Source organism: Tiliqua scincoides, chromosome 3 (assembly GCF_035046505.1).
Source record: "Tiliqua scincoides isolate rTilSci1 chromosome 3, rTilSci1.hap2, whole genome shotgun sequence".
Taxonomy (NCBI): Eukaryota; Metazoa; Chordata; class Lepidosauria; order Squamata; family Scincidae; genus Tiliqua; species Tiliqua scincoides.
In genome coordinates, this window is record NC_089823.1 from 154,512,390 (window position 1) to 154,539,455 (window position 27,066).

General features: G+C 42.2%; 1 protein-coding gene across 1 annotated transcript; it reads left to right on the forward strand.

Moving 5' to 3' along the window:
- The first annotated feature begins 775 nt into the window (after nucleotides 1–775).
- Nucleotides 776–26,931, forward strand: PPA1 (inorganic pyrophosphatase 1). The gene is made up of 11 exons (XM_066620572.1): nucleotides 776–906; nucleotides 7,174–7,238; nucleotides 13,663–13,716; nucleotides 16,006–16,125; nucleotides 17,936–18,022; nucleotides 19,114–19,240; nucleotides 20,930–21,057; nucleotides 22,198–22,283; nucleotides 24,594–24,663; nucleotides 25,172–25,211; nucleotides 25,907–26,931. Exons 1-11 carry the CDS (start codon nucleotides 843–845, stop codon nucleotides 25,936–25,938), a joined length of 873 nt encoding a protein of 290 aa, XP_066476669.1. The 5' UTR covers nucleotides 776–842; the 3' UTR covers nucleotides 25,939–26,931.
- The last annotated feature ends 135 nt before the right edge of the window (nucleotides 26,932–27,066 follow it).

Consider the following 27,066-nt stretch of genomic DNA (forward strand, 5'->3'; position numbering starts at 1 on the left):
TGGTTTGGGAGGTGAATTTAGACCTGCAAGATCCAGGTTTGAATCCCTCCTCAGCCACGAAGCTTCCTGGGTGACCTTGGGCCAGTCACTTTCTTTCAGCCTCACCTACCTCACAGGGTTGTTGTGAGGACAAAAGGAGGGGAGTGCTGTGTACACCGCAACGGCATAAAAATGCAAATAAATAAATAAAAATCTCACAGTGGCCCACCAGATGCCTCAGGGAGCACACAAGACCGCAAGAGACCTGCATCCCGGTGCGCCTGGCATTCTGAGGTAGCTTATGCCTAAAACCAGGAGGTTGCACATGCCCATCACGGCTCGTAACCCGTGATGGACTTTTCCTCCAGAAATTTGTCCACTCCCCTTTGAAAGGCATCCTGGCCAGATGCCATCACCACATCCAGTGGTAAGGAGTTCCACACACTAATTACAAGCTGGGTGAAGAAATGTTTTCCTTTGTCTGTCCTAAATTCTCCCGACACTCAGGTTCAGTGGATGTGCCCTGCAAGTCAACGTGCAGAGCTGGGCTGAGCTGTGACTTCTCTTTCAGAAGTAAACTCCCAAAAGAACCGGAAACGAGGGGCCATGCGTGAGCCTGAGCTTTCCTTCTACCTCTATAGCAGGGACACTTCGCCTAAGAGTCTGCGCAGTGCCTGCACCCGGCGTGGCAGCTTTGCAAGATGAAACCGCGGGAGGGAGGGAGGGAGCGTGTTGACTGTGCGCATGCACGGCGAGTGGATGGGCGGAGGGAAGGGAGAGCTCCTGACTAATAAGAGGTCGCGTTGGAGAGGAGGAGGCGAGTGCGCGTTCCATTCTCTCCTGCAGCCGGCAGTGCGGGCACCATGGCCAGCTACATCGTGGAGGAGCGGGGCTGTCCCAACACCTTGGAGTACAAGCTGTACTACAGTGAGTCCCCCGGGGGAAGGGCTGAGCTTGGTGGGGAAAGGGGCTGGGGAGAAGCCGCTTTCCTCCCATGGTGGCTCTCTGGATGAATGAATGAATGAATGCATGTATGCATGCTGTGGGTATGAGTGAAAGAGCATCAAAGCCACAGCAGCCCCTAAGAGCCAGAAGTTATCAGCAAACTATCCTTACCCACAAGCATTAATTCAAAAGGATCCTCATTTAAAGCACATATTGGGCTGCTCTGGTCCCCCACCTTACCTTGAGGGCTGGCGCATGGCGCATGATGGCTTTGAATGGCACTGCAATCCTGGTGCACGTTTTCTGAGCACTCCATTGAATGGAGTGGGGTATATTCCGCCTGGTAAGTGTGTGCCCAAGACTGGAACTGTGAATCTGGGGCTGGAAATCCCCTGGTGGCTTCTTAATCTCTGCCATGAAGTTGTTTTTTTTTGGGGGGGGGGGGGTGTAGGCTAGCCTTGGTTTGGACTTTCCCACATCTGCATTGCCCTCTCTACAACATAGGGGGTGAGTAATACTGCCTTACCTCATATAGTTTTTGTAAGGAGCACAATGCCTGTGAGATGCTCTAGAACAGATGAGTGTTTCTCAACCACTGGTATGGGTGCTTGTGCTGGACCCCTGCTGCCCAATAGCAAGCCCAGGAATGTGACACAACAAGCAGTGATAGGAGGCTTGGCTTTGGGGAAGGGGGGGCAGAGCTCCAAAGAACGCTTTTCTGTGCTTGAAAAAGTTCACCCTGAGCCTTTTACTGGTGTTTGTTGTGTCATATCTGGACTCCCAACCCACAAGTAACAGGCAATGATGTCATATCCAGTTACTTCTGGTGGTACTTCAAATAGGTGGACCATTTGAAGTGGTACACTTGAGGACAAACCTTGAGAAACATTGGATTAGACACATCTCTCTAATAAGGTAAGAAGGTAGTCCTGTACTAGTCAGTGAGATGGGAAGAAAAGCCATCCTTTCTCTTTGGGTGGCTTTTGCATGCCTAGGAAACACCCTGTATATGCAGAAAGCTACTACTGTACTTTTTTTTTCCTTTAAATGGGGAGTGATTTAAAGCAGTGGTTACCAAACTGGTTTGGGATCCACTACTGCATTGTGGCCTGATTTTTAGTGAGTTGCAAAATGATGTTGATAGCTAATAAGGAATATGTATTGAGCCTTATGGAAAGCAAGGCGTGCCTCAGCTCTTATTGAAGGGTAGGCAAAGGGGAACGCAAGGGTTCTGGAATGGCCTGATCCAGTGAACGTGGAGCAAAACGAATAATCCAGAAGGTGGCCCCTCTGCCATAATAAAAACAGAGGCTTGAGCAACTGGTATGATAAAACCTTTTTTAAAAAGTCTCATAAAGCTAGGTGGGTCCTGATAGACTATTTTAAAAAGTGGGTCCCAGTGCTAAAAGGCTTGGGAACCACTGATTTAAAGGTTATCTTGGCTTGCTTACATTCTAGTACAATGCAGAAAGGGAGTTAAACCCCTGCTGCTTCTAGCTGCCTTAGCTTTGAAATTGAGTACAGTACTATAATCTTATTGCACAATAGCGCAGGAAGAGAGGGAATTTCTCTTTTTCTCTCTCTTCCCCACCCTGCTAGATATTCTCTGCAGGCTTGCAACTCGTAGCCCTAACTTAATATTGACTTTGGGGAGGGGGCGGGAGAACACTTAAGGTAGCTGTCATAAAAACCTAAAATGTTGAAAGGTTCTTTGCAACATTGAATAATGGGTGACTCCAAGCCTTTGCAGAAAGTGTATTCTTTGTACACTCTGACAGAGTTTTTTAAATTTAATGTCTATATATAGTACTTCTCTTCCTCCAAGCAGTTGGGGCAGTGTACATAGCTCCTTCACCGCTTTGTATATTTACAACTGCTTTATGGGATAGGTTAGACTTATTCAAGGCTACCCAGTGAACCATATCTGAGCAAGGGTTTGCACCCAGCTCCTTCTCGTCAGAGTCCAACCTTCTAACCACTTCACCACACTGGCTTGTATCTGGGATTAAAGTGCAGAGATTCCACAGTATATAGCGTGCACATCAAAGTATGTACCATCCAGAAAAAGATGGAACTGTGGTAACTCTTACAAAATATGCCCGGAGTATCTCTTTCATGGGGGTGGGGTGGGGGTGGTTAAGTGTCTGCCTGATCTGAAAGAAGTATGAAGATAGTGGTGGGAGATGGAGGATGGATGGTGGCTGCCTATGGAAACTCTCCCTGTAAAGATGGGATAATGCCTCCTGTGGTCCAAGTGGGATAATGAGGGTGATGGGTATCTGTCCTTTTAGTGCCTTTTTGGATGGTTTGGGTTGCAAGATCATGTACTCAGGATAATTGCAGATCTTTGTCTTTTACTCTAATGTAATGTAGGTGAGTGTTTGTTCCTTACTCCACTTGATTAAAGGCTGCTGAGGATTTGCTGAATATTTGTTATACAATCCTGAGTATGTGCATCTTGAGCCCTTGTGACTGTAGGGTAGTGTGATGGTAATGTCTGTTTCCGTGGGAAGGTTTGGGATGGATAGAGGGTGCATATCTATTTCCAGTGTGTTTTCTAACAAGGAGGGGATTGCTGCTCTTGGAATATGGGGGGGGGGAATATAGTGTCTAGATGGTAGTAACCCAAAAGGAATGGAGTAGATGCTGATCCTGGGTACATGTGGGCTTTATGACAGCAGGTGGGGGAATATACAATTCTTGTATGTCTTCACTACCTAATTCCATTCAGTGCCCAGCAATTGACTATGCCCTGAGCACCTGGTGAGCTATTCTTGTTCATCCACTCCTCATGAACAAACAATAGTTGAGTTTAAAGTCTGAACAGCCTGACAGATAAGTACAGTGAAGGTGGCTGTAAACTCAAACCTTCTACAGTTTAATCCTTTAAGCAGATTTTCTCTTCTTCCTGGCAGTGCCCCACCTCCAAAGCATTTCTGTTTTCTACTGTGCATATAGAAGTGTAGTAAAGAGATGAAATTGCCCATCATGGGACACCAGCAAGTTCACGATGGACAGAGAAGGGCCGTGGGGTGAGACCGTTACCTTCTTAAACTTAAGTTTCCTGAATTCCTTAAGCAAGGCTCCCATCCAGAGTTGTGAACAGAAAATTGTCCCAGTGCTTGCACAAGAGAATTCATGCTGGAGATCCCTTGTGTTGTAGCTTCTGTGGCACGCACCACACAATGTGTTTTTGACATTCAAGACAGATGTATTCAGTTCTGAGATCTATCTAGAATAGACTCAAAATGATGTACTTCTATAATGTTTGCATGGAAATTGCTGCCGTGGGGCTTGTAAATTTCAAAAGTAGGACGTCTGTCTTTTAAGTACACATTGCATTTTGTGTGTCTGAACAGAAATGACCCTAGCTGCCACGGGGTGGGGGACAAACATACACTTCATCTAAAGATGATTGCAATGTATGAAAGTTTTTTCCTGTGACACGGCTTGCTATTGAAAGTGAGTTGGCTGGCTTGCTGTTAACTTCCTACAAATCCAGGAAAATTACTAGCCACAAATTCTAACTAGGATACCACTCTGTACACACCAAAGTTAATAATTAATTTATGGTGCATTAATAGTTGGGGGGCATGGCTTTTTTCAGCATACGCGAGGTTTCTTGTTGAATAACTTCAGTGTCCATTCTTGCCACAGGTTCCTGGGCAAACTCCTTGGTAACTAGGATGCATTGGATTGCATATGCATTCAGATTCAAGCTTTTGTATTTCTCTCCCCCTTACAACTCCTGTCAAGCAAATGATTAGTATCTTTATAAAGCGTCTTTTAAAGCAGTGAGTTCCCAAATGTTTTAGCAACAGAACCCCCTTTTTAAAATAACACTGTAGTGGACCCACCTAGCCTTATGAGACTAAAAAAGGTTTTCCTTTACCAGCTGCTCAAGCCTCTGTTCTTATCTTTATGGGGTGGGACCACCTTCTGGAGTGTTTGAGCTCTAACATTCCTCTTCAACCTGGCCTTGCTGTTAAGAGCTGAGGCATGGTCACTTGCAAATAAACACAAGTGTGGCTCAATTTCATTTTCCATAGGGCTTAATACACTTTTGTTGTCAGTTTTATGACCTACCAAAAATCAAGTCATGACCCAAACTGACCCACAGTTTGTGAAATTTAAAGACAGTTATTGAGCTCATCTGACAATTTCATAGTTTTTGAAGCGGAAGAAGTACCTTGTGCTAAAGATGTCTTGCTAAACAAAGAAAGGAATTCCTGAATGACTTTCAGTTTCATTATGAAAGTAAACTGCAACAAAGTCTTACTATTCCCATACACTATACTATCTTGAAGCTATTAGGAGTGAAAAATATAGCAAGTCATGCCTGGCAAAATGTGTAAGCACTTGCTTCTCGAAGACCCGACCACATTGATCTTGGTTTGGTCTCTGGCACATTTTGCTAGAGTGTTGGAGATCAACTTAAACTGGAGTAAACCAACTTAGGATCATGCTGCACAATGTGTAGGAGACTTGTTCCTGCATCTCAGAGTAGCACACAACATTGTTGGGTCTTTCCAGAAATTATGGCCTGTGCAACCATCATTGAACCAAGATGGTGTTACCTTGTAAGTGTTTACATTGCTGGATAACTGTTGCTTACCAATTCTCCAATACTAACACTGGTTGCTGGTAAATTGTGTTGCTTACCTCAGGGGATGACAGTACAGTGAGGATTTGGCTGATGTGGTATTCATGACATCGTTGTGAGGCATGTCTTGAGTTCCTCTGCTACTTAACATGTGTCATTTTAAATGACCTAACATTAAATTTTGTCCAGTTAGTCATTGTTTTGTTTCCTTCCCACCCTTCTAACAACTATGTACTCCTTTAGCACTCCAACACACACTTCCTATTTCTAAAAGAGAAAATAAACTAGTTATGCTGCATGCAGCAAAGCAAGGCCAGTGAAGCATCTTCAGTGAAGATGGAGCTATTGCTGAATATAGCTAATGCTTTCCAGAAGGAATGTTGTCCCCATGAGAAAGGGCCTTGCATCTTGCATCAAGTCCTTGACTAGTTACCTTCCTAGCAAAGGTGTCTCCTGCAGATGAGGGTGAGGTGACCTAAAGGGGTACAGGGTGGTAAATAAAAGTCCTAGCAATTTATTACCAATTCTTTTGGCTAGAGAATTGCATAGGATGCCATTTGATGAGGAAAGATCAAGAGGGAGCCCACATGCATTTTATTTGGAATGTCTGTTCATCATAGACCTACAAGATGGGTTTAAGACCTAATATTTTTCAGTATTGGTAAGCACTAGTTCTTACACTGTCCTCTCAATAGCTGGTGTTCCACATTCTTCTTACCAAGAAATTACCAACACATTCTGACCTGAAAAAGATTGTATTTGAAAAAGAACTTCAGAGCATTTCAGGGCTGTATGGCAAGTCTGCCCCTGAATACCATTGAAGTCTGGCTATAACCCTACTTCGGGCCCTAGGGAATTATCACCGGTAACCCTGCTTTTGTCCAGTCCTGCATATGGAATTGGTTAGACTAGAGTAGTATTTCTCAACCAATGGTTTGTGCTAAACCCCCAAACCTCCACCACCTGCAAGATTAGTAACACAGCGAGCAGTGGTAGGAGGCTTGGCTCAGTGGGGGAGAGCTCCAGTGGGTGCTTTTCACACACTTGGCAAAGCCTTTTCATCTGCCCTAAGCCTCTTAATGGTATGTATTGTATTGCGGCTGGCCTCCTAGTCCAGAACTGGTGATGACATCATCACTAGTTACTTCCAGTGGTATTTCCAATAGGTAGACCATGTGAAGTGGTATGGTGGGGGCAAACATTGAGGAACACTGGACTAGAGCATTGTCCTGTCCAGCACTTCCTGCTCTACCTGATAGCAGCTGCTCAACAGCTTGGCCCAAAGATTTTCCCCAGCCCTGTTGCCCAGTGCCCTTTTACCTGCAGATGCCAGGAACTGAACTTGGGATATGTAGTTTGCACAGCATGTGCTGTATCGCTGAGTAGGTCTCTAAAGCTAGATGTAACCATAGCCCCTTTCAGGTGTATGTCAAGTGACATGAGAGCAGCCACTTTATTGTGGTGGTCTTGTGCTCCTTGTATGGGGGCATAATCAATAACAGGGGTCTCTTCCAGTACTGATCTTACCCAAATGATTGAGATGTTTCTAAAAGCAGGCCCTTGTCTACAGAAGGGAAAACTGATACTTTTCTTTATGCTTTTTATGTAATTCATAAACTCTTATTAACCTCTGTTTTGTCTTCCAGAAAATGGGAAAGGACAGTATATTTCTCCATTTCATGACATCCCAATATATGCTGATCCGAACAAGGTACTGTATTTTTCCTGCTTGGGTAACTTCCATAGCATCGCCCAGTAGATCTCCCTAAGTAAAACTTGACATAGGAAATAATAGTCTGAACTTAGTAAAAAGACTTGCCTGTCTAACACTACTACAGATCTAGTGATTGAAACACATGAACAGCCTGTACTATCTGGTCATAAATGGCTTCTTAAACCACAGTCATCTACTTCTCTTTGCTGTAAAAACAGCTTGTTGCTGTCTCTCCTTTGGGAGGCACTTGCACTTTTTCCTGCTGTTTTGGGGCCCTTGAAGAACAATCGGATGATTATTTGCATTTCATGCCCAACACAGACAGTCTCCAAATGGAAAAACACTGTGTAATGATCTTTAAGCTACATTTGGCTTACCTTGTGGTGCTGTGTATTTCTTGGCTTTATTTCAAGATTTGGGCAATCTTATTCATATAAGAAATGTGTCTCTACCAACTTGTTTAGTTTTCAGATCTCTTCTTAGCTTCCTGTCTAAGCTCGTGTTTGTACATAATGTTTGCTTGGCGCTCTAGGTAGCTCCTCTTCTAACTTTGGTGAGAGTCCAGCAAATAGGACAGAGACCTTGTATCAGAATGGTGAAATATTAAAATTTTATATTTTGCAAATAGTGTTGAGCTGTTCTTGGGCATTGTTATTGCTGTTCGACTAGACTAAGCTGCTTACATTTGAGTCATGGCACATAGAGTATATTTAAAAAAGAGTACTATTTTCAACTTACATCTGGGTTATAGATCTGGAAAGTGTCACATATATCAAATACGTAAATGCAAACTGGCTTTCCCATTGAAAATGATGGGCTAGGTTAGGGCAGGCATACAGCACTTTAGTACTGTATAAAGCACTTGCTTCATATAGCAGGTGCCTGCTAGGGGCCAGAAGTGATGTCATTAAGCAAGTGATGACCAGAAACAAACATTTTTTTTCACTTGGGAGCTTGCTAGCTGTAAATTACAATGGAAAATTCACAGATCTTGATCGTATTTTCAAGATATGGGAGAGCCCAATTCTGTGGGCTGACCTGTTAGCAGTAGTGTGCTGACCTGACTGCTTTTGCCAAGGCATAACTTCACAGCTCAGTAGCGGAGAGGTGCTCTGCATTGTGCCTCAACAGAAACAGTACTGTTGAAAGGGCGGCCTGCATTATACCTGGGCTCTCATCTTGGCAGATTCTGTGTCTTATGCCTCTTGGTCTGCCTCTTTCTCAGTACTGGTCCTTGCCTTCTGAGGCCTCCTTCATATCTCCCTCCCGGTGCCTCAGTGAAAGTGGTGCTGCTGGCATGGTAATGCTGGGAGAGCCCAATTATCATGTGAGCCATCTTTTCAGCAAAAACAGCATTACTGAAAGGATGGCCTGCATGATAGTTGGGGTTGCCCAGTGATGCTTCTACCAGTGCATCACTTTGCAGCCAAGAGCAGCTGATGGTGGTACCGGGAGAACCCAGCTATCAAGTGGGCTGGATAAAGAGCTTCTGTGGGCCTTGCGTTAGATGCCCCTGGGTTAGGAGGAAAGTCATTTAACTGACTGGTAATATCTACTTACCCAAGATGTCTCAGGGGGAGAGTTGAGGAGGGAGGCTACTAGGAGTGCGTACTGATGTTGACAGCTGAGAACAATGAGGGAAAACGGATAATCTGGAAGAAAACTGAGAAAGCAATAAGCAGCATAACTTAGTCTCCAAACCACTTAAGAACATAAGAACCTGTTTATCCTGAGGAAAGGCCACCACTTGTTGCTACTACATCATCCTACTTATATAATTAGAGGTAATCACAGGGGATGCTCCTTCTCTTGGAGCGAGTAGCGGACATGCTCAGAAGTCTCCCTTTGCTGCCTTCCCAGCACTTATCTCCATGCCCTGGTGCACTCCAGCCCTTGCCACCAAGCAGAATGAATTTCACAGGGTGTGCAGCCTCTGAATGCATTTTCTTTGTCACTTTTCTATCTTCTGGGTTTAGAGGAGACTCCCCTACTCCCTGGAAGCTGCCAGCATCTAACAGGGTTGCTTGTTAGTAATTCGTTAGCAGCTGATTGATCCTGTTTAAAAGAACCTACACAAATCACACTTCTGATATCAATTTGTAACATGTGGTGTTTAAAAAAATGTGCATATTTCAGAGCACATTGAGCACAGCCTGTACTTATAAACTGCTTTTGACTAGATCTATGAAGCGCCCAATAGAATATTACTGGATTCAAATGTGCCTTATTTAAAAACTTATTAGGGAATATTTAGCAAAAAAAATTATCTGCAATTATCATTTACATACACATCTGCACATACAGTTGAGCTCTGAAATGGTTTTGCAAGAATGACCTTAGTGCCACATAGTTGCGCAGACGAAACAGATTGCAGAACGGTAGACAGAAGAACAGAGCATGTACTGTAACTTTGAAGATTGGACTCTAGATGTATGGATAATGGCCTAAAGCAGTGTTTCTCAAATCCTTTAGAGGCCCTAGAGGCTGTTGCCTGATTTATAAATGCCAAGGGGTCTGGCTATAATGGTGTTTGGGCAGTAGTGTCCTCCCCAAGTACAGCTTAAGCAAATTTAAACAACCCTTGATACACATAGCCTAATCTGCCATGCCAGTTTCACAAACCACTGACAATTGGGTCATGACCCACTGGTGAGTCCCAGAACTGCTGGCCTAAAGCAAGGAAGAGTTTTGAGGAAAAAGGTAATAGCTGGGCTCAATTATCTTAGTAAGGACAGCATGACAGTAGAAATTGTTTGGATCACAGAATTGGATGAGAGAGAATTCTTAATGAATGCTGGACATGTGCAAATTAGAAATATAGTGGCCGCTGCATAGAGTGAGCCATTCATCAAAAGTGGCATCTAAGACTTGGAAAAGGAATAGTATTGCACTTTTCTGTCCCACAGATTAGTATGTTAAAATGTCCTGCTACAACTTGATGGTAGTTTTGCTAAACCACCTCAGTAATCCAGGGTGTGGTGATGATCCTCTCTAGAAACCTTCAAGTTTGTCTAACTTTGGCAGAAACAAGACCTGGCTTCGTCACACTTGTCTCAAAGCATTGTCTCCCCCTCCCCCTGCTATTGTTAATAAACCTGGGTTGAATATACTTCTCAGCATAAGTGCTGGTTTCATTTTAGAGATCTATCCAGAAGTAAGAATGAATACAGGTTGAAGCAGCCAGCTCTTGCTAGCCTAGCACTAGTGTACGTGTGCAAAAGCACCAGCTCAGATACCTGTAGTGTGAGGAGCCAGCATGTATGGGGACACTGCTTAAATCCACAACTTTAAAAAAAACCTCTAAACATGACCCAGAAGCACTTGGTACATGCATATAGGAAATAAGCAGAGGCCTGATAAGGAAATGAAGGTTAGAATAGGGCTTTATAGCTGCTGATTCTTCCTGTGAACAGCAGAAAGACATCTAGGGTTAAGGCCAGAACAAAAGCTTCAAATGCTACATGGGATCCATGTAAGGCAGGGGTGTCCAAACTTTTTGGCAGGAGGGCCACATCATCTCTCTGACACTGTGCTGGGGCTGGGAAAAAATGAATTTACATTTAAAATTTGAATAAATTTACATAAGTGAATATATTAGAGATGAAACTGATATGAATGTGTGATGGTCTTGCAATAACTTAAGGCCTTGCACAAAGCAAGGCCGGCCTTTCCTTTCCGCTGCTGCATCAGAGACGTGAAACAGCAAGCAGTGGAGGGAGCCCTCGACCCGCAGCTCATATGAGAATTTGAACAGTTGCCCTCATGCTGAGAGCAGTTGTATTGGGCCAGTGCAGGCTCCAGCAAGTGTCCAGAGGCTCATTGGAGGCTGGGGGCTCCCCGCAGGCCAGATTGGGAGTCCCTGAGGGCCGTGAATGGCCCCCAGGCTGGGCACGCCTGATATAAAGGAATAGTTGCAAGTCCTTTTCTGGAAGCAGAAGTCCTTTGGGTGAGTCTTCCTGTGCAAAAGCATCATGCTGCTTTCTCATCTAAGTTGCCAGTCCAAAAGCAGGTATGGTGTTTATGCTAGGAATGAAATGATACAGTGCAGTGCTGATTGTCAAGACTTCTCCCTCTTTCTATTGCAGGGCTCGTTCACCTGGTTATTCGGTTCTCCGCAGGTTCAGTAGCAGCTCAGTTAGGCAGTCCAGTTTGGGGCAAAAGGTTACATTACTCAGTCTTGTCTCTGGCTCCTAATCCTGATATTTTTAAAGTCTTGAGAGGATTGTAGAGTGTCTCTCAGTCTGGGATTGGAGACATGTCAAATTAGTTCCCTGGCTGCTGCCCTCCTACTTGACACGTGTGGCTTTGAATAGTTACCTGGAACACGATGAATGAATCTACTCCTCTTGGCATACAGAAACGAACTGATCAACATTCAAAAGTCCAGATGGTTTCCATCCTTCAAAATAGAAAATAGCCACAAGCAAGACTGTAGTGATGTGCACCCCTTTCCCTTTACTTCAAAAATTAATACTTATTCTGCACTGACTTAATTTAAAAGCTGTGTTCTCTCAAACAGGTTAAGCATAGTAGCATAATAGATAAAGCATAAGAGTTTGGGCTTTCGTCATATTAACTAAGTTTAAATGCAGGTCCAGTGCTAGACTCTATGTCCTGGGGCACCAGCAAGTATCAGGATCCTGTATACACCATTGACTCTTCCCTCTTTCTCCTGCCTCTTACCAGCTGGGGCTGACAGCAGTAGGTGGTCAGGTAGTCCTCCCTTCCTGCTCTGACATGCTCCCAGCAGTGGGGTGTGTGTGTGTGTATCCACACCAGGAGCATCTTGTGCACAGCAGTAAGGAGGGAGGGAGGGAAGAGGGAGAGCCTGGACCCTCTTCCACCCCTCTTCTAGACACCAATGTAGACTTTACCAGTGGTAAAGATCCCCTGCTATGGGAGTGACTCCATTGGCCTTGGAAGGAGGAAGAACAGCCCAACTAGGCACTTTATTTTCTCTTCCCCCACTTTTGTCTGTCTTTGTAGTCCAATAGGGATTCCACCAAGGGCCCTAGAGGGCTCCTGGGTGAGTCTCATTGGCTACTGAAGGAGTCACAGCTCCTGAATGGGGAAGTATATAATCTGCATTTAACTACCAAGGGTGTCCGGTGCTGCTCAAAAGTGTACTGAAAATCCTAGTTCATAAATTTGTCTTTTGTTTTAAATACTCCTACCACTGTTTTCCAGGATCATCTCTGGGCTTCTGTTAAGCAAGTTGTCTGTTCTTCACTAGAGAACACAGGCCTACAAAATTGAGGATCAGAAAAGTTTTTCCTAAACTTTATGGCGGTTTGATATGAATTAGGGGTGCTGATTCCAAAAATGGCAGCCATTGTACACTATCACATGTAGTTTTGGAGATATAGTATAGCCTCATTAGTGAATGGTTCAAGCAGCTTCCTCATGAGGAAGCCATGGTGTAGACTTCCTCATGAGGAAGCTGCTTGAACCATTCACTAAAGAGGCTATGCCGTGTCTCCAAAACGAGACATGATGGGGCAAAATGGATGCCATTTTTGGAATCGGCACCCCAAATATACCCAGGAATTGGTGTTTAAGGAAGCAAAATGTATGTTGGCCTGTGTAATCTGCTAAAGTGCATTATCCTTTACTCTGCCCACACTGTATCTATATATTTTTTTTAAAATGGGAGTTCTTGGACTGTTTTGGTTGGCCATAACTAGGGCTATTGGCATAGAAGTAACCATCAGTTTGGGGAGGGGCTGCAGCAGAAACTTGCTTTTTCTCTTCTGTGGATCACAGGCTGGGCTGGGAGATGTCAGACAAAACAGAAGATGGGCCACTAGGGTGTGCACCATGGGACTAAAGGAGTTTTCTGGGGAGCCAGAAACCATTGTTTGTCTGGCCATTCCTGCACTGTTTTGTTAGGCTACTGCTTCATTTCCAAGTGTAGGGAAGGGTATATTCCTTTACTTTTATAAATGCTGATCAAAGTTCCACTGTGACCTTAAAGATTCTGCCTGCAAAAGACAGTAGTAAACTCTGTCCCGATATCTATTATGTTCATGCAAGTGGTTAATAGCCTCTTGTATTTTATCAAGTTACCCTCTAACACTCACCACTTAAATGCTGACAATTGAGTTGGGAACTTGTGTGTATGTTTAAACCAGATCTGTCAAGAGTGTAAATTTCAGCTGAAATTCTCAAAGGCTACCTGTTCTAGGCTTCCTCTGAAAAGCAGGATCATGTAACTATCATGATCACAAACTCATGAAAACATCTGTTCGAAAATGACCTGATGTAAATACAGAATGCCCTACTTAAAGAATGTTGTTCGCTTGTTCAAGTACTATTTATCAGCTGTGCTAAGAAAATAATTGCATGTTAATTGCATACAGTGATATAATTGCATACAGTGATATGGCATACATACCTTTCTTGTTTCATGTCTTTTTTCCAGAATGTGTTCAACATGGTTGTGGAAGTACCTCGATGGACCAATGCTAAAATGGAGGTAGTTTCTTGTTGGAATTTAAAGCTATAGCCTGAGTTTGGCTGTTCCTTTTAATTGTCAATCGGTTTGTCATTAAGCAATAGCCTGCACATCAGATTTGAAATTGATGGACTTCAGTAGAATTGCAGGTGACAACAATAGACTGCAATCCTGAGCATACTGACTTAGGAGCAAGTACAGGTTGAGCCTCATTATTCATGTGGGTTCCATTCCCAGAACTTATGTGGATGGCAAAAAAACACACTAAAGCAAATCCATTTTTAAAAAACAAAGTTCCCTTGCTTCTGTGATTTAAAAACAGCCTTGCTGACCTTTGTGATGTAAGAGTCATTAAGAAGACAATCCATCAATCATTTGTCCTCCAAGGGCTTAGAAAGGCATTTCACTCAGCCCCTCCCTTCACCAATGCAAAGTGATCACCTTTCTTTCATGTGCTCAGGGGAAAGGGAGGGGTTGCCTGGTGAGAGACAGATTGATGAATTATCAGCCAGCTGCCCTCTCTCTCATTAACAAGGCTATTAAAGGACTGTTCAGTTTTTAAAACTGATTTTAAAGGGATGCATTTTTCCCCATCTCCAGGGATCAGCACATTCCTTCTCATTTGCAGTGGCCATTTGTGTTGAATCAAATCCGTGTATTAAAAAATCCGTGTATAACAACCCTGGACCTGTATTAAGCATAAAATGGGGCACTTCCTGAGTATGGCTGCTATGAGGGCCTTTAGATACCAAGTCCCAATTGAGAAGTCTTACAGAGCCACTGAGTCTTAACCTTTTTGTTAGAAGGCTGGTCCAGTCAGTGATAAAAAGCCATTTGGATTTACAGCAAGAGGAGCCTGGTTTCTCTCATTCTTGCACCCAATTGCACAGCCTTTCTTAGCACACTGGCCAGACAGTTACATTTTTTATGTTGTAATACTGATGATACAGCCTAGGCTAGGAGAATATGATGGAGGCATTCTCTTTCAGCTGGCCAGAAATACACTGATAATTGTTACCCAGTCCCAGCAGGGGAGAAGTACATTGGCAGACACTTGGGCTCCCTTGGAATAGCTCTTCCTGGAAGAGCTTGACTTCTGGGATGGCCCCTCTGTCCTTAGTCTCTTGAGCTGGAAAGTTCCATCTCATCTGCCTTGCTTGGCAAGAATTCTGTCCATGTTACATCAGTTTTTGAGGGGGCCCACTGTACGTTCTGCTTCCTTTTCACATAACCTTAAATTTTGAAGTCTTCCTTTGATCAGAAGGCCTCTGTTCTCAAGGAGGGTAAAAAATATATATAGCCTGTAAATGTAAACTGACCCAATTTCCCATCATCTCCTCATTCAATCCTTGTCAGAATATGGCACTTAGTCTAGCTTATATCATTCACATTCTTTTGCAACTTTTTTTTTTATCTAATTCAATGTTTCCCGAACTGTAGGTTGCAAACCAATGTGTTGGGCCCACAACCCACTCCATTGGCCCCAAAGGTCCCAAAATGCCTCATGGAAGCAACCAGAAGTCACTGAAGCAATGTGGAAATAAACTGGAAGTTGCTTCTGTGAACCAGAAGTAGCTTCCAGTTGCTTCTGTGAGGCATTCTGGGTGCCGTGGAGGCCAATAGAGTGGGTCTCGGACCTGGCATGATCTGAAAGCAGCCTCTAGGAGCTCCCAGAAAAGCTTTGGGGCAGAGCATTGAAGGTGAGGGTCACAACCTACTACAGAGGATGAGGTGGGTCACAGCGGATAAAAGTTTAGGAACCACTGCTCTGACTTCTAGCAGCCTTCTATGGGAAGAAGGTAAAGGAACAAGGGGGAGAATAGCAATCAATAACCAACATGTGTTAATTACTGCATGATCTCAAAGTAAAACATTATAACCCCAAATTCCCTCCTGACACTGTAGTAGGTTGGCAAAAGTCTTGACTGTAGCAGTTCTTAAATTGTCTGGATGCTGCCCTCAAAATGGTGATGGCCTGGTTCCAACACAAGTCTCATTGAAGGGTGGGATTTACTTCTGACCCAGTGTGTTTATGATCAGGTTATAAATATACAATCTTATCTACTTTATAGATGTTTATTAGCAGAAACACTGCTAATAAGGCAGTGGTAAAATCTTGGAGGAGTTGGGGACTCTTGCTTCATTTAGTGGTCGGAGACTGCAGCAGAGTCTCATGGTTTACATGTCTTGATTTTCAAACTCCCAATGGGAATTGAAGCACCACTGGAGAAAATGGAATGGGTTAATGTGTTCCTTCAAGCACATGTTTTGTTCTACAAGTACTAAACTAAGTAAATTATTCTGTTTCAGATTGCAACCAAAGAACCCCTAAACCCAATTAAACAGGATGTGAAGAAAGGAAAGCTACGTTATGTTGCTAATGTATTTCCCCACAAGGGATATATCTGGAATTATGGTGCTATTCCACAGGTATTTAATGTACTTACCTAAAATGTCTTTGGAGGGGGTTTCATCTGAGAACAAATGTTATACTGACTGCCCTAAAAGTATCATGTTTCAGTGCAACCAATGCAGCAAAACAAAATTAAACTATGAGTTTTGCTAATGAGGGAATACTGGTTGCCACTACATGGGCAACTGCAAAATCTCAGGAGAAAAGGGAGCGCCATGTATGGTGGAAACAAATAAGCTGTTGGCATGCCAACTGAAACACTAGCTTTGCAGAACACAGCTTGAATATTATTGGGAGTTTCTTGACTCTGAGCCCATGCAGGCTAAAGTGAATGCTGAATAAGTATTGATTGAAACTTTGAAGGTCTAGTGTTCCTTCTGCTCTCCAGAATATGAACTGTGGCACATCAAAAAGTTTTTCTGAAACTGTGGCCCAGTATAAACTTATAGCTGTAGCTCAGGGGTGTCCAAACTTTTTGGCAGGAGGGCCACATCATCTCTCTGACACTGTGTCAGGGGCTGGGAAAGAGAGAATTAATTTACAATTTAAAATGTGAATGAATTTACATCAATGAATATATTAGAGATGGAACTTCTATAAATGAAGGTCTTGCAATAGCTCAAGGCCTATAAAAGGCCTTGCACAAAGCAAGGCCAGCCTTCCTTTGCTGCTGCTGCATCACAGATGTGAAACAGCAAGCAGTGGAAAGAGCCCTCATCCCACAGCTCACATGAGAGGGCAAACAGTCGCCCTCACGCTGAGAGCAGTTGCATTGGGCCAGTGTGGGCTCCAGCAAGTTTCCAGAGGGTCAGAGGCTCATTGGAGATTGGAGGCTCCCCCATGGGCTGGATTGGGAGTCCTTGAGGGCCGCAAGTGGCCCAGGGGTTTGGGCACCCCTACCGTAGCTCATTTACAGTATTATGCCCTTCATGATAGCAATTAGTGTACATATATGTGGAATACAAATTGTTTCATATCAGTATTTTCTCTAGTTTCCAGTTTCACTGTTTCCTGTAGGGAAGGTGAATGATGGAAGTGGCTGTCACTTTCTCATTACTTGGTTTTGTGGTGATTGCTCCTGTGCCTTGTTTATTAGACTTTTACACCTGCCTTACATCCAGTTCACTTTGACCATATCATGATATCATACTTGCTTGACAAGATGGGTAAATCTTGATATTTGATGATTCCTTTGCCTGAAGCTTCCAGGCTTGTGATGCTTGCTGAACTGGGATCACACCTTTGCCAGTGTAAAATGTTCCAGAGCTGGCATCTGCCAATTTTTAATCTAACCTGGGAGTAACCAGTCACCAGCCAGGTTAGTTTGTGTTAAAGCAGACCTCAACAATGGCTTCCCCTTGGCAAGTGATGGCAGCATCTCCATATAGTTTCACTTATATAACTCTCATCTATGCGTATGTGTTAAATTCTTTCATTTGCATTCATGTAAGCTTGTGTTGATTTATGCAACAAACCTAATTATATCTTGAAATTAGTTCTAGTGTTTCTCTGCTGGATTTATGTACAGAAAAATCCAATTTCTCATATATTCAGGAAGAACATAAAAACTTGGCTGAAATAAATGCTGTGTATTCAGTTGGGGGGGGAGTATTCATGCTTGTATTCCCCCATCATGGTGTGTGTGCCTTCTAGCAAGATGAACATTGCAGCTTCTAGCTAGATTACCAGTGTACAAAGGACAATTTTGAGGCCACTTGTAGAATATTACAAGACAACAAACTTTTTCCAATTGTTATATAAGCAAGTCAACACTGTGGTGATGAAGCAAGATATATAAATGTTTAAAGAGGTGTTTTGTTTTGTTAGACATGGGAAGAGCCAGCGCATAAAGATGAACACACTGGCTGTGGTGGAGACAATGATCCAATTGACATTTGTGACATTGGAAGCAAGGTAACGCATTATACAGTGGAGTGGTGTCTATATGCACTCTGGCTTTTAATATTACTGGTATGCATGCACCTCTGCCTATTATATGGATTTGGGTTTCTGAACTAGCTGCCATTGTAGACCACTTATAGCAAAACATCCTAATATGGTGATGGTAAGTTTAAACTTTTGTTCTGTACAGATGACTACAGTAGAAGTGCATTAAGAACTGGATACTTGATCATCATTTGCATCTTTGTTTAATGTGATCAGTATAATGTGTGTAAACAGCTTGGGGAATTATAAGACCATAAAGACAAATGCAGCCATTTTCAACCACTGTGCTGTGGCACACTGGTGTGGCACGAGTGGTCTCCAGTTGTGCCATGGGAGGTTGGGGGAAGGTCATTTATTAGCAGGGCCAATAGGGGATGCGGAAACCCCCCCCCCCACAGCATGGTGTCCCTTGTCAGTTGTCAAAAAACCGATGGTGTGCCTTGACCATTTTAGTACCTTGTCAGTGTGCCGTGAGACACAAAAAGGTTGAAAATCAATGGACTAATGCATATTGTGACATAAGCTGTAATGGACTAGAAGCTGCTGCATTCCAGCTGTCTGTATGGAAATAGTCCATAAACAGAAAGAGGCAAAAAACCATGGAAATGTTAAGGGGAGCAGTAGACTTGTTCAGTTTCTGAATTGAGCCTGAATATTGTATAGAGCATAATTAATTCTTAATTGTATTTCTTCTATAGTAGTGTCTTGAAGTTCTTCCTGTTGTGTGACACTTGAGTAGATTCTTAAATTTGATATAGGTGTATAAATACAAAAACCGAGAACAAGTCCTTACTCTTCAACCTTTTGCTGTAGCACTTCTAAACTGGCATCCATAACAAGTTGTATGCTACAAAAAAAGTAAGATGAAGTTTTGGAGAATTCAACACTGATCACAGAAGCAAGAGTCTTTGTTGCAATGTCTTGCCTGCCTCGGGTTAGGCCAGACTAAATGTGGTTCAGTCATGTTGCTAAGCAAACATACAGTGAACTACATTGCTTCCAATTAGAACTAGTCTTGCAGGCTTGGGCACCTTGATGACGTACATCTCTTCAACTAGGTATGCAGTAGAGGAGAAGTAATTCAAGTGAAAGTTCTGGGTACACTAGCACTGATTGACGAGGGTGAGACAGACTGGAAAGTCATTGCAATCAACATTGAAGACCCTGAAGCTGCTAATTATAACAGTAAGTAGTATAGAATAAAGGTGTTGTGGTGGTGGTTTGCCTTTTCCAGAGTTGAGAGAGAATTGTACTAAATCTCCAATGTGAAGGGACTGAGCTTAGCACACTGTTGCTGTGGTGACTTTGTTGTTACAGTATTCCCAGATGTGTAGAACAGCATGTGGCAGGTTGCTAATGCACCTTGAGCAGGATGCTACTGTTGCCATTCCATGAATCTTATGGGAGGTACATAATGGGAATATTTCTGGCTTATAATTCAATAGTGACTGCAAGCACAGGCTGAAGAAGCCTTGAGCAAGCCAAGGTTTGTAGGATCCCCACTGAGACAGTACAATTTGGAATATTGGTGGTGGTGCAGGAAAGTTTGGACCAAGCACTTGTTTCCTTTAAACGGAGCAGTCCTGAAGCAAGAACAGTCTCAGGCTGCAGTCCTAACCACACTTTCCTGAGAGTAAGCCCCATTGAACAAAATAGGACTTAATTCTGAGTAGACCTGGTTCAGATTGTGCCCTAAGTCTCAGTCCTGTCACAATAAACAAAGACTTTGACCCTTTGAAGTGATCTCAACTTAGAATCCAGATCCTGAAGTCTTGCCCAAGCTTAGGCCATTTCTGCCCATCATTGCATATATGCAACAGGGATGAAATGTGTATACATGTTGGCTGGGCAGAAATGGGTTAAGAAGCCTCCATGCTCCCAGATTGTGCAAATAATTGGGGAAAATTGAGTTCAGGTGGCTCTCTTCTCATAGGTCAATGTCTCTGAAGATCAACTTTTGTTGTAACTGCCTCTTGGTTGTGTCTTAGTTTTTGAAGTGTGTTTATATGTTGCATGGAGTCCTTAAACTGGAAGCCTGTATATGAATTGAGCTTTAGTGGAATTGTCATGCTTGTTTTGCTAGAGTCCTCTGGGGAAGCTAAGTGAGGCCTGCAAGCCCATGAGAAAGAGAAGCATGTTGTATTCCAAAACTGTTTCTCTTGACAGGGTGGCAATTTCCTCAGTGGCTTTAGGTGTGATCTTCAGTGAGAAATTGATGCAATAGGACAAGGAGGAGGGTCTTTCTGTGTCTCATGGTCCTGACTGGTTCATCTTCCTGTGGCTGTTCTTGAACAAAAGGGGTGTTTGTTGTGTGGAGGATATCTCTATAGCAATGGTTCCCAAACTTTTTAGCATCTGGATCCACTTAAAAAAAAATTTCACTTTACCAGCTGCTCAAGCCTCTCTGACTGTAATGGTGTTTGGGCAGCAGTGTCCCCCAATTAGCAGCGTGTTTAACCCTTGATGAACATAGCCTGTCAGTTTCACAGACCCCCCAAATTAGGACATGACCCACTGGTGTTGCTTTGAGAACTGCTGCTCTGTAGTATTCATTTGCATATTTAGTTTGACCCCTGCAATTACTGGAAAAATGACTTGACTTGTCATCATTAAACAGTCAGAATGTATGAAAGGGGCACATGCAAGTGAAACTTGTATCCCTGTGTAGGTGTTTGTCTGCTTCAGTGGAGCCCTCACAGTCAAATCTTTTGCCATGCTGTATAGGGAGCTACCAAACAAGAAGCCAATGCAACAAGGATGGGAGAGGAAAACCTTGTGTTTGGATCTTGGGCACATGCAGGTCTCCCTTGCTGTTTGGATTGTTTGTATTCCACGCTGAGACTATGTTTTGAATGTATGTATATTTATTGTAAGATATTGAAGATGTCAGGAAGTTTAAACCTGGATACCTGGAATCTACAGTAGACTGGTTTAGAAGATACAAGGTACCTGATGGGAAACCAGAAAACCAATTTGCATTTAATGGAGAATTTAAAGACCGGGTACGTGACTACCATTTTTTTGGGGTGGGGGGTGGGGGAGAATAGTAATGCTGCTCACCACTCTCATGCCAATAAAAATGTCAACCTAAGTCATCAAAAGCATAAAAGATTGCACTAATTCCACTTCATGCAATCACTAAAAACAGCATGAAGATCCAGTGCAGCCTGCATGTCGTACTGCGATGCAGCTACCTCTGATCAAGGCTTTCGTTCTGCATGAAGATTGATAACATTAAATGGATTCAAGTTTTCCTTCTTAGTTGCAGGACAAATCCAGAATTTTTTACTGTTACAGACTTGCAAGTGAATCTCAAGACTCTGGAGTGGAGTGTTCTACACTATGCAGCACTTGGATGCTTTGTGATCCTATCTTGAGATCTCTGTGTTCAATGCTGTCTCTTGTTGTGGTATACATGGTGATTGGCTTTCATGTGAATAAATTGAGTATAAAGTAGAAACACAGATGGAGGGCAAAATTCAGGGCTCAGGGGCTTGTCAACTGGCCTCAGGTGTAGGTTCTGATCTCCAGGGCATGCACACACCACACCTGCCATATTGTATCTTGGCCATTGTCTTCCTAGACCAAAAGAGTCAGTGGCTCTTTAAATGCTTTCATCCAATGTGAATAGCAGGAGAGGCCATATAAAGTTCTTAGTTTGTGCATAGTAGTGAGCATGAATAAATAAAAGTTAGCACTTGAGATGCCTTGAAGATAAATGCAGTCAAAGCTTTTTTCCTACTCATACTGGGCAAGAATGGAGTCTTTGCTTATGCAGGAATAAATTGGTGGCTAGAGCCAATACTGATGGTCTTTGGTTACTTTTAAACATACCCCTTGGTTTTTGTTTTGTTGAAACCTAATTGCCAGCCAGGGTGCCATTTCAGCATTGTTTTGGGGAGGAAAATGTGACGTTGTAGTACACACAAGCCAAAGAAGATGAAGCATGAAAATACAGGAAATGGGCAACAATTGGTACTGAAATCCTAGGGGACAAACTGGAATGGGGCATAATGTATGTCAGTACATTGTATATCCTAACTTTTCTTTAGCTTAGAAAATGGTCTGCCCTCAACACACAGCAACATTGCATCACTGCTGTTTTAAGGGGCACTAAATTTGTTTTCCTCTTTAAATCATAGGTCTTTGCCATCAATGTCATCAAAAGCACTCATGACTACTGGAGGAATCTAGTAACTAAAAAAACAGATGGAGGAGGTATTGACTGGTAAGTTACTAACAAGGTTCTGGTAATCTAAATTGGTAGTTGATTGCTTTGAAGAATAAGACCTGATTAAGCAGCTATTCTTTCATTGGAGGTATAGTGCAGTGTGGGTCAGAACCCACTAGGTGGGTCATGTGCCAATTTCAGGTGGGTCCCCATTCATTTCAATATTTATTTTTAATAGACTTGATGCTACCATGGTATGTGACTGCATTTGGAGAAATGTTACAGACCTGTACTTTTAACAAGCTACTATGTATATTCTTTTAACAATGATAGACAATGGGACTTGTTCCTGGGTAAGTATGGGTAGGATTGCAGCCGAGGATTGTTAAAAATGTTCTTTTTGTCACTTCTAGTGGGTCCTGACAGATTCTCATTCTAAAAAGTGGGTCCCAGTGCTAAATGTGTGAGAACCACTGGTACAGTGGAAACGTATTTTGCCTTGCTGATGAAATTTGGTTTTCCTAAACATTTTTTGAAATGGATTAAAATTTTATATTCTAGACCAAGATCTAGGGTATGATTGTCTATGCCATTTCCTTTGGAGAGGAAAGGACAGGGATGTCCCTTTGCCTCTTATTTTTGATTTGCATGTGGAACCCTTGGCCTGTGCTATGAGACAAAATAATGTACAGTACATGACTTCATATAGAACTCCAGTGAATTTAAATTGTATAACACTGAATCAGTTTTCTGTTCCAAAATTAATGAAGGTAATAAGTGTCCCAGGACATTCATCTAGATAGCTGTTTGGACAGAATCCAAACTGATGCCACTTGGGGATAAAGCACATTTCCAATGGTGCCCTAATGTCATTAAGCCATTTCTGCCCAATGTGGCATATATGTAACGGGGATCAAATGTGTATACCTGTGGTCTGGGCAGAAATGGGTTGAGTATTTAGGAATGCTGAGTCCTAGCAAAATCATGCAAATTGTGTTAAGTTTATTGAACATAACATTGCTGGATCTGGACAGATATGCCCCTTTAAACCTGGCTGCTTAGGGCAAGGTCAGTATATGTAAAATGAATATACTATATTTTATGCATTAGATGCAGGACATAAATCTGTGACATATTAATACATTTTGGAAATTTTGTGGAGTTCTTCTCCACCTAGAATTTCTTTAGAGGATACAATTCATTTAATGACAAACTTGAATTTCCTGATTGCAGTGCATATCACAAGCTTATTTTTTAACCTCAGTAACTACTGGGTTTCCTCCTCAAATTCACTTTGGAGGCTTCTTGTGTGTGGCTTTGTTTTCTATACAGATGGCATTACAGTCTATCTGATAAAACTAAGGACATCCCACCTGCAGTTTCATTTATATACTCGTGGATCACAACATCATGAAAATATAAACTGGATTCAGTCTAACATACTGAGTTACATATTAATTAAGGTTAACCTTAATTAAAAATTGGGAAAGAATCTTTTGCGGAAGACTTGAATTGAGAGGACAATTTTTCATTTTGGATCAATTAATTGACCAGGACAAAGATTCTCTAGATTGCAAGTCTAGAGATGACTTGACACTATTGACTGATGGCAGTATTTGCAATTGGAAACTTGTTCATGCTGCTGGACCAAACGTAGACACTAACTTCTGAATTTCCTGCACTTTTAAAAATAGTTATTGAATAAATGGAGAACAAGCCTGCAGTATTGGTTTACAGATACCTGATTTTGCTTAATGATACCCAAAGCCTTAGAAGGTGATCAAACTCTGTATTCCATATCAATGGAAAATGGCTGCTATAGCTGTAATATCTATGGATCTCAAATTCCAAGCCAACAAACCTTCAAAGTTTATTGGGCACCAAAATGCCATTATATTAAGAGGTTGATCAAAGAATCTGACTATTGGCATTGTAACTTACCAGGAGCATTATTTAAACATATTATGTGATCTTGTACAATCATTTTGGGAAGAAGTAATTACAGCAAACGCTTATACTTTTCTTTACCTTTTAATTTTAAGATTTGAATATATGACAGGTGGCAACTACAGATGCGCGCATGGAAACCTTAGAGTGCTGAATTCTCAAGTTTTAATTTTAGTTTTTCCTTTTGTCTTTTTTGTAGATCTTCTAGATTTGACTAAAAGGCAAAGGGAAAAAGTTTCTGTACATCTACTTTCAATATTTATCTGAGTTGAAAGCATATGAGAGGAATATTGGACTTGTTTACATACATGTAACAGTTTGCATTACTTCTAGGTAACCAAATGTTCTTGCCTTCTAAATATGCTGAGGTTTTTGTAAGATGAGAGAACTTGGAAACTTAACTGAAATCTTCTCTTCTAGCACAAATACAACTCTGAAAGATAGTCCTTTCACCTGTAGTCAAGCAGCTGCTGAAGCTATTGTGAAAGCGGTAAGCAGATCTGGTTAATGGCAAAACACATTTCAATTAGCAAAACTATATGGGAAGCACACACTCATGTAACCTCCCTTTCTGCTCTGCCTATGAATATATCACAATCTAGGGTTTTGTAGCTCTCTTCCCTGGCTCACCTGTCTATCCTTAATCTCAACTTGAGCTGTCAATTCTGTTTTTGTGTTTAACTTTTGTGTTTGCTAATACAGTGATCAACATCTCATTCTTGTGAACTTAGTGCAGAGTATTGGACTGTGGTTCTACTTGAGTGGCTTGCTTCAGCGTTGTCATATGACTTGATCATTAGCTTTGATATGCAGACAAAAGAATCATCTTTAAATGCCTGTGAACCTCACCACCCCAATGTGATAACAATTCTAATTGCATAGCATTTAAGAACCTAGTAGTGTCTATTTTTAAATTGTGAAACCTTTTGATTTTGTTTAAGTTATACAGTGGGAGAGTTCAGAACTTAGCAGTAATTCTGTATTTGATACTATTTCAGGCACCTGCCTGCGGAGCTGCCAATCAAATACCAACTGAAGGTAACCTTCCTTTAATTTGGAATGAAGTTAAGCATGTATCTGTATCTATAGGTAGGCAAGTAGAGTGGAAGAGAATAGTAAACTGATAGGATGTCAAATAGAAGCTAGTGTGTTTGGTGCTGATTTAAACCAGGGAGGGACACCCATTCAAGACTGGAATCCTTTACAGTCAGTTGAATAACAATAGTATAGTTCTAGCAAGTATAGCTTGTCACTTTACAGTACTATAGGATTTAGGGCAGTTAATGGCATCTTGGATTCCCTTACCTACAGAACTGTTAAAAGATAACGGGAGCCTGCATGTTAATACATCCCTATTGACCATCTGTGTTCTTAAAATGCATGGAGGGAGTTGGCTGGAAAACTTCAAAGGTGTTTAACAATTGGATTCAAGTGTTGGACACATGAAGGCAGAACCTCCTGAAGTAGCTCAAGGAAATAAATAACTTCTCACTTCTGTTGGTGAGAAGCAATACAAAGGTCTCAAGCCTTTGATTGGTTTCTTGCTGCTCTTGTATTTTAGGAATAAGTGGGGGGGGGGGGAATGACCATACCCTAAACCTGACCTTGAGTAGCCATCTTCTAGGAAGTTTCTTCAAATGGTTATAGTTGTTACTTGCTCCTTACAAATGATGATGTATGATGCTAATGTGTCCTCTTTATCTCTTTTTCTCCATCCTTTGCCTCTGATGTAGTGGACAAATGGTTCTATGGCCAGAAACAATGACTAGAAGATAGATGTTGCAGTAGCTGCTGTCTATTATGAGGAAACCAGTTTTGCAGAGCTAGATGAGAACGGATAAATTTGATTTCAAGAACAATTCTGTTTTAAATAAGGAAATGTACTATAACGGATTTCTGCATACCTACTACTGTGTGCTTAAAATATATATTGGTCATACAAAGTCTCACCAGTTCTTGTACTATCATCTTGACAGTCTTCAAATACACATCCTGGTTGTATTGCATCTTCTAAACTGTTGCATATGCAAATGATATAGCTGTATTCTGATTTGGTGCTTACAGAACTACATGTAATAACATGACTTTCAGCGAATTCTTGCTTCCTTTGTTCCCAATGGTAACTTTGATAGTCTGGATAACTGAAGATAAATGCAGGATCTGAATGCGGGCCAGATACCTTCTGTACAGTATGGATGGGGAGGGGGTTCATTAAAGCTTGTGAAGCCTGCAACAACTTCAGTGTGGCAAAGATAAAAGGGCTTGAGTGCAATTTTCAGATTTCCCTAAGCAGCTAGATATAGCTGTGAAACATGGCATTAAAAAGAATCCTTAAATGAATTGCATCACTAACACAGAATAAATGGTGAGGAAAGGAAGAGTGGCCATACTTTCTCCCTCCCAACCTTGGCCTTCAACACTGTCTAGAAAAAGCTATGCCAGAGTCCTGTGTCTTGACTACAGCGACCTTTCTTGACTATTGTGGTGTTTGGCTTGTCAAGTTGTCATTGAATAGGGGGTTGGGTGGCCTTCAGTTAATCTAAAATACAGCTTAGAGCAGGGGTCTCGAAACCCCGCCACAGGGGCCAGATGTGGCCCACAGCAAGCCTCTTTCTGACCCACAGCCAACCTCTTGTCCTCTGAAAGCCTCTGGCCCACTCACCTGAACATGACCAGAACTGTGCTCTAAGTGTGGCTGGAGTGTGTTCTGAGGGCCAGAGAGGTTGAATGAATGAGCCCATTCATTCATTTATTCACTCATCTAAGTTCCATCTCTTATTTCAATTTTATATTTAAATTTTTTTTCTGGCCTTCCACACTATGCCAGATACTTGATGCAGTCTTCTAGTCTCTCAAGTTTGGAGACCCTTGGCTTAGAGCATCACATGATGCA

What these genes read in the sequence shown, in the direction of transcription:
- PPA1 (XM_066620572.1), top strand. Translation starts at nt 843, where the DNA reads ATGGCCAGCTACATCGTGGAGGAGCGGGGCTGTCCCAACACCTTGGAG. An exon ending in GGACCAATGCTAAAATGGAG is followed by an intron (nt 13,717 to 16,005) that starts GTAGTTTCTTGT and finishes ATTCTGTTTCAG; the next exon opens with ATTGCAACCAAAGAACCCCT. An exon ending in ATGGAGAATTTAAAGACCGG is followed by an intron (nt 21,058 to 22,197) that starts GTACGTGACTAC and finishes TTTAAATCATAG; the next exon opens with GTCTTTGCCATCAATGTCAT.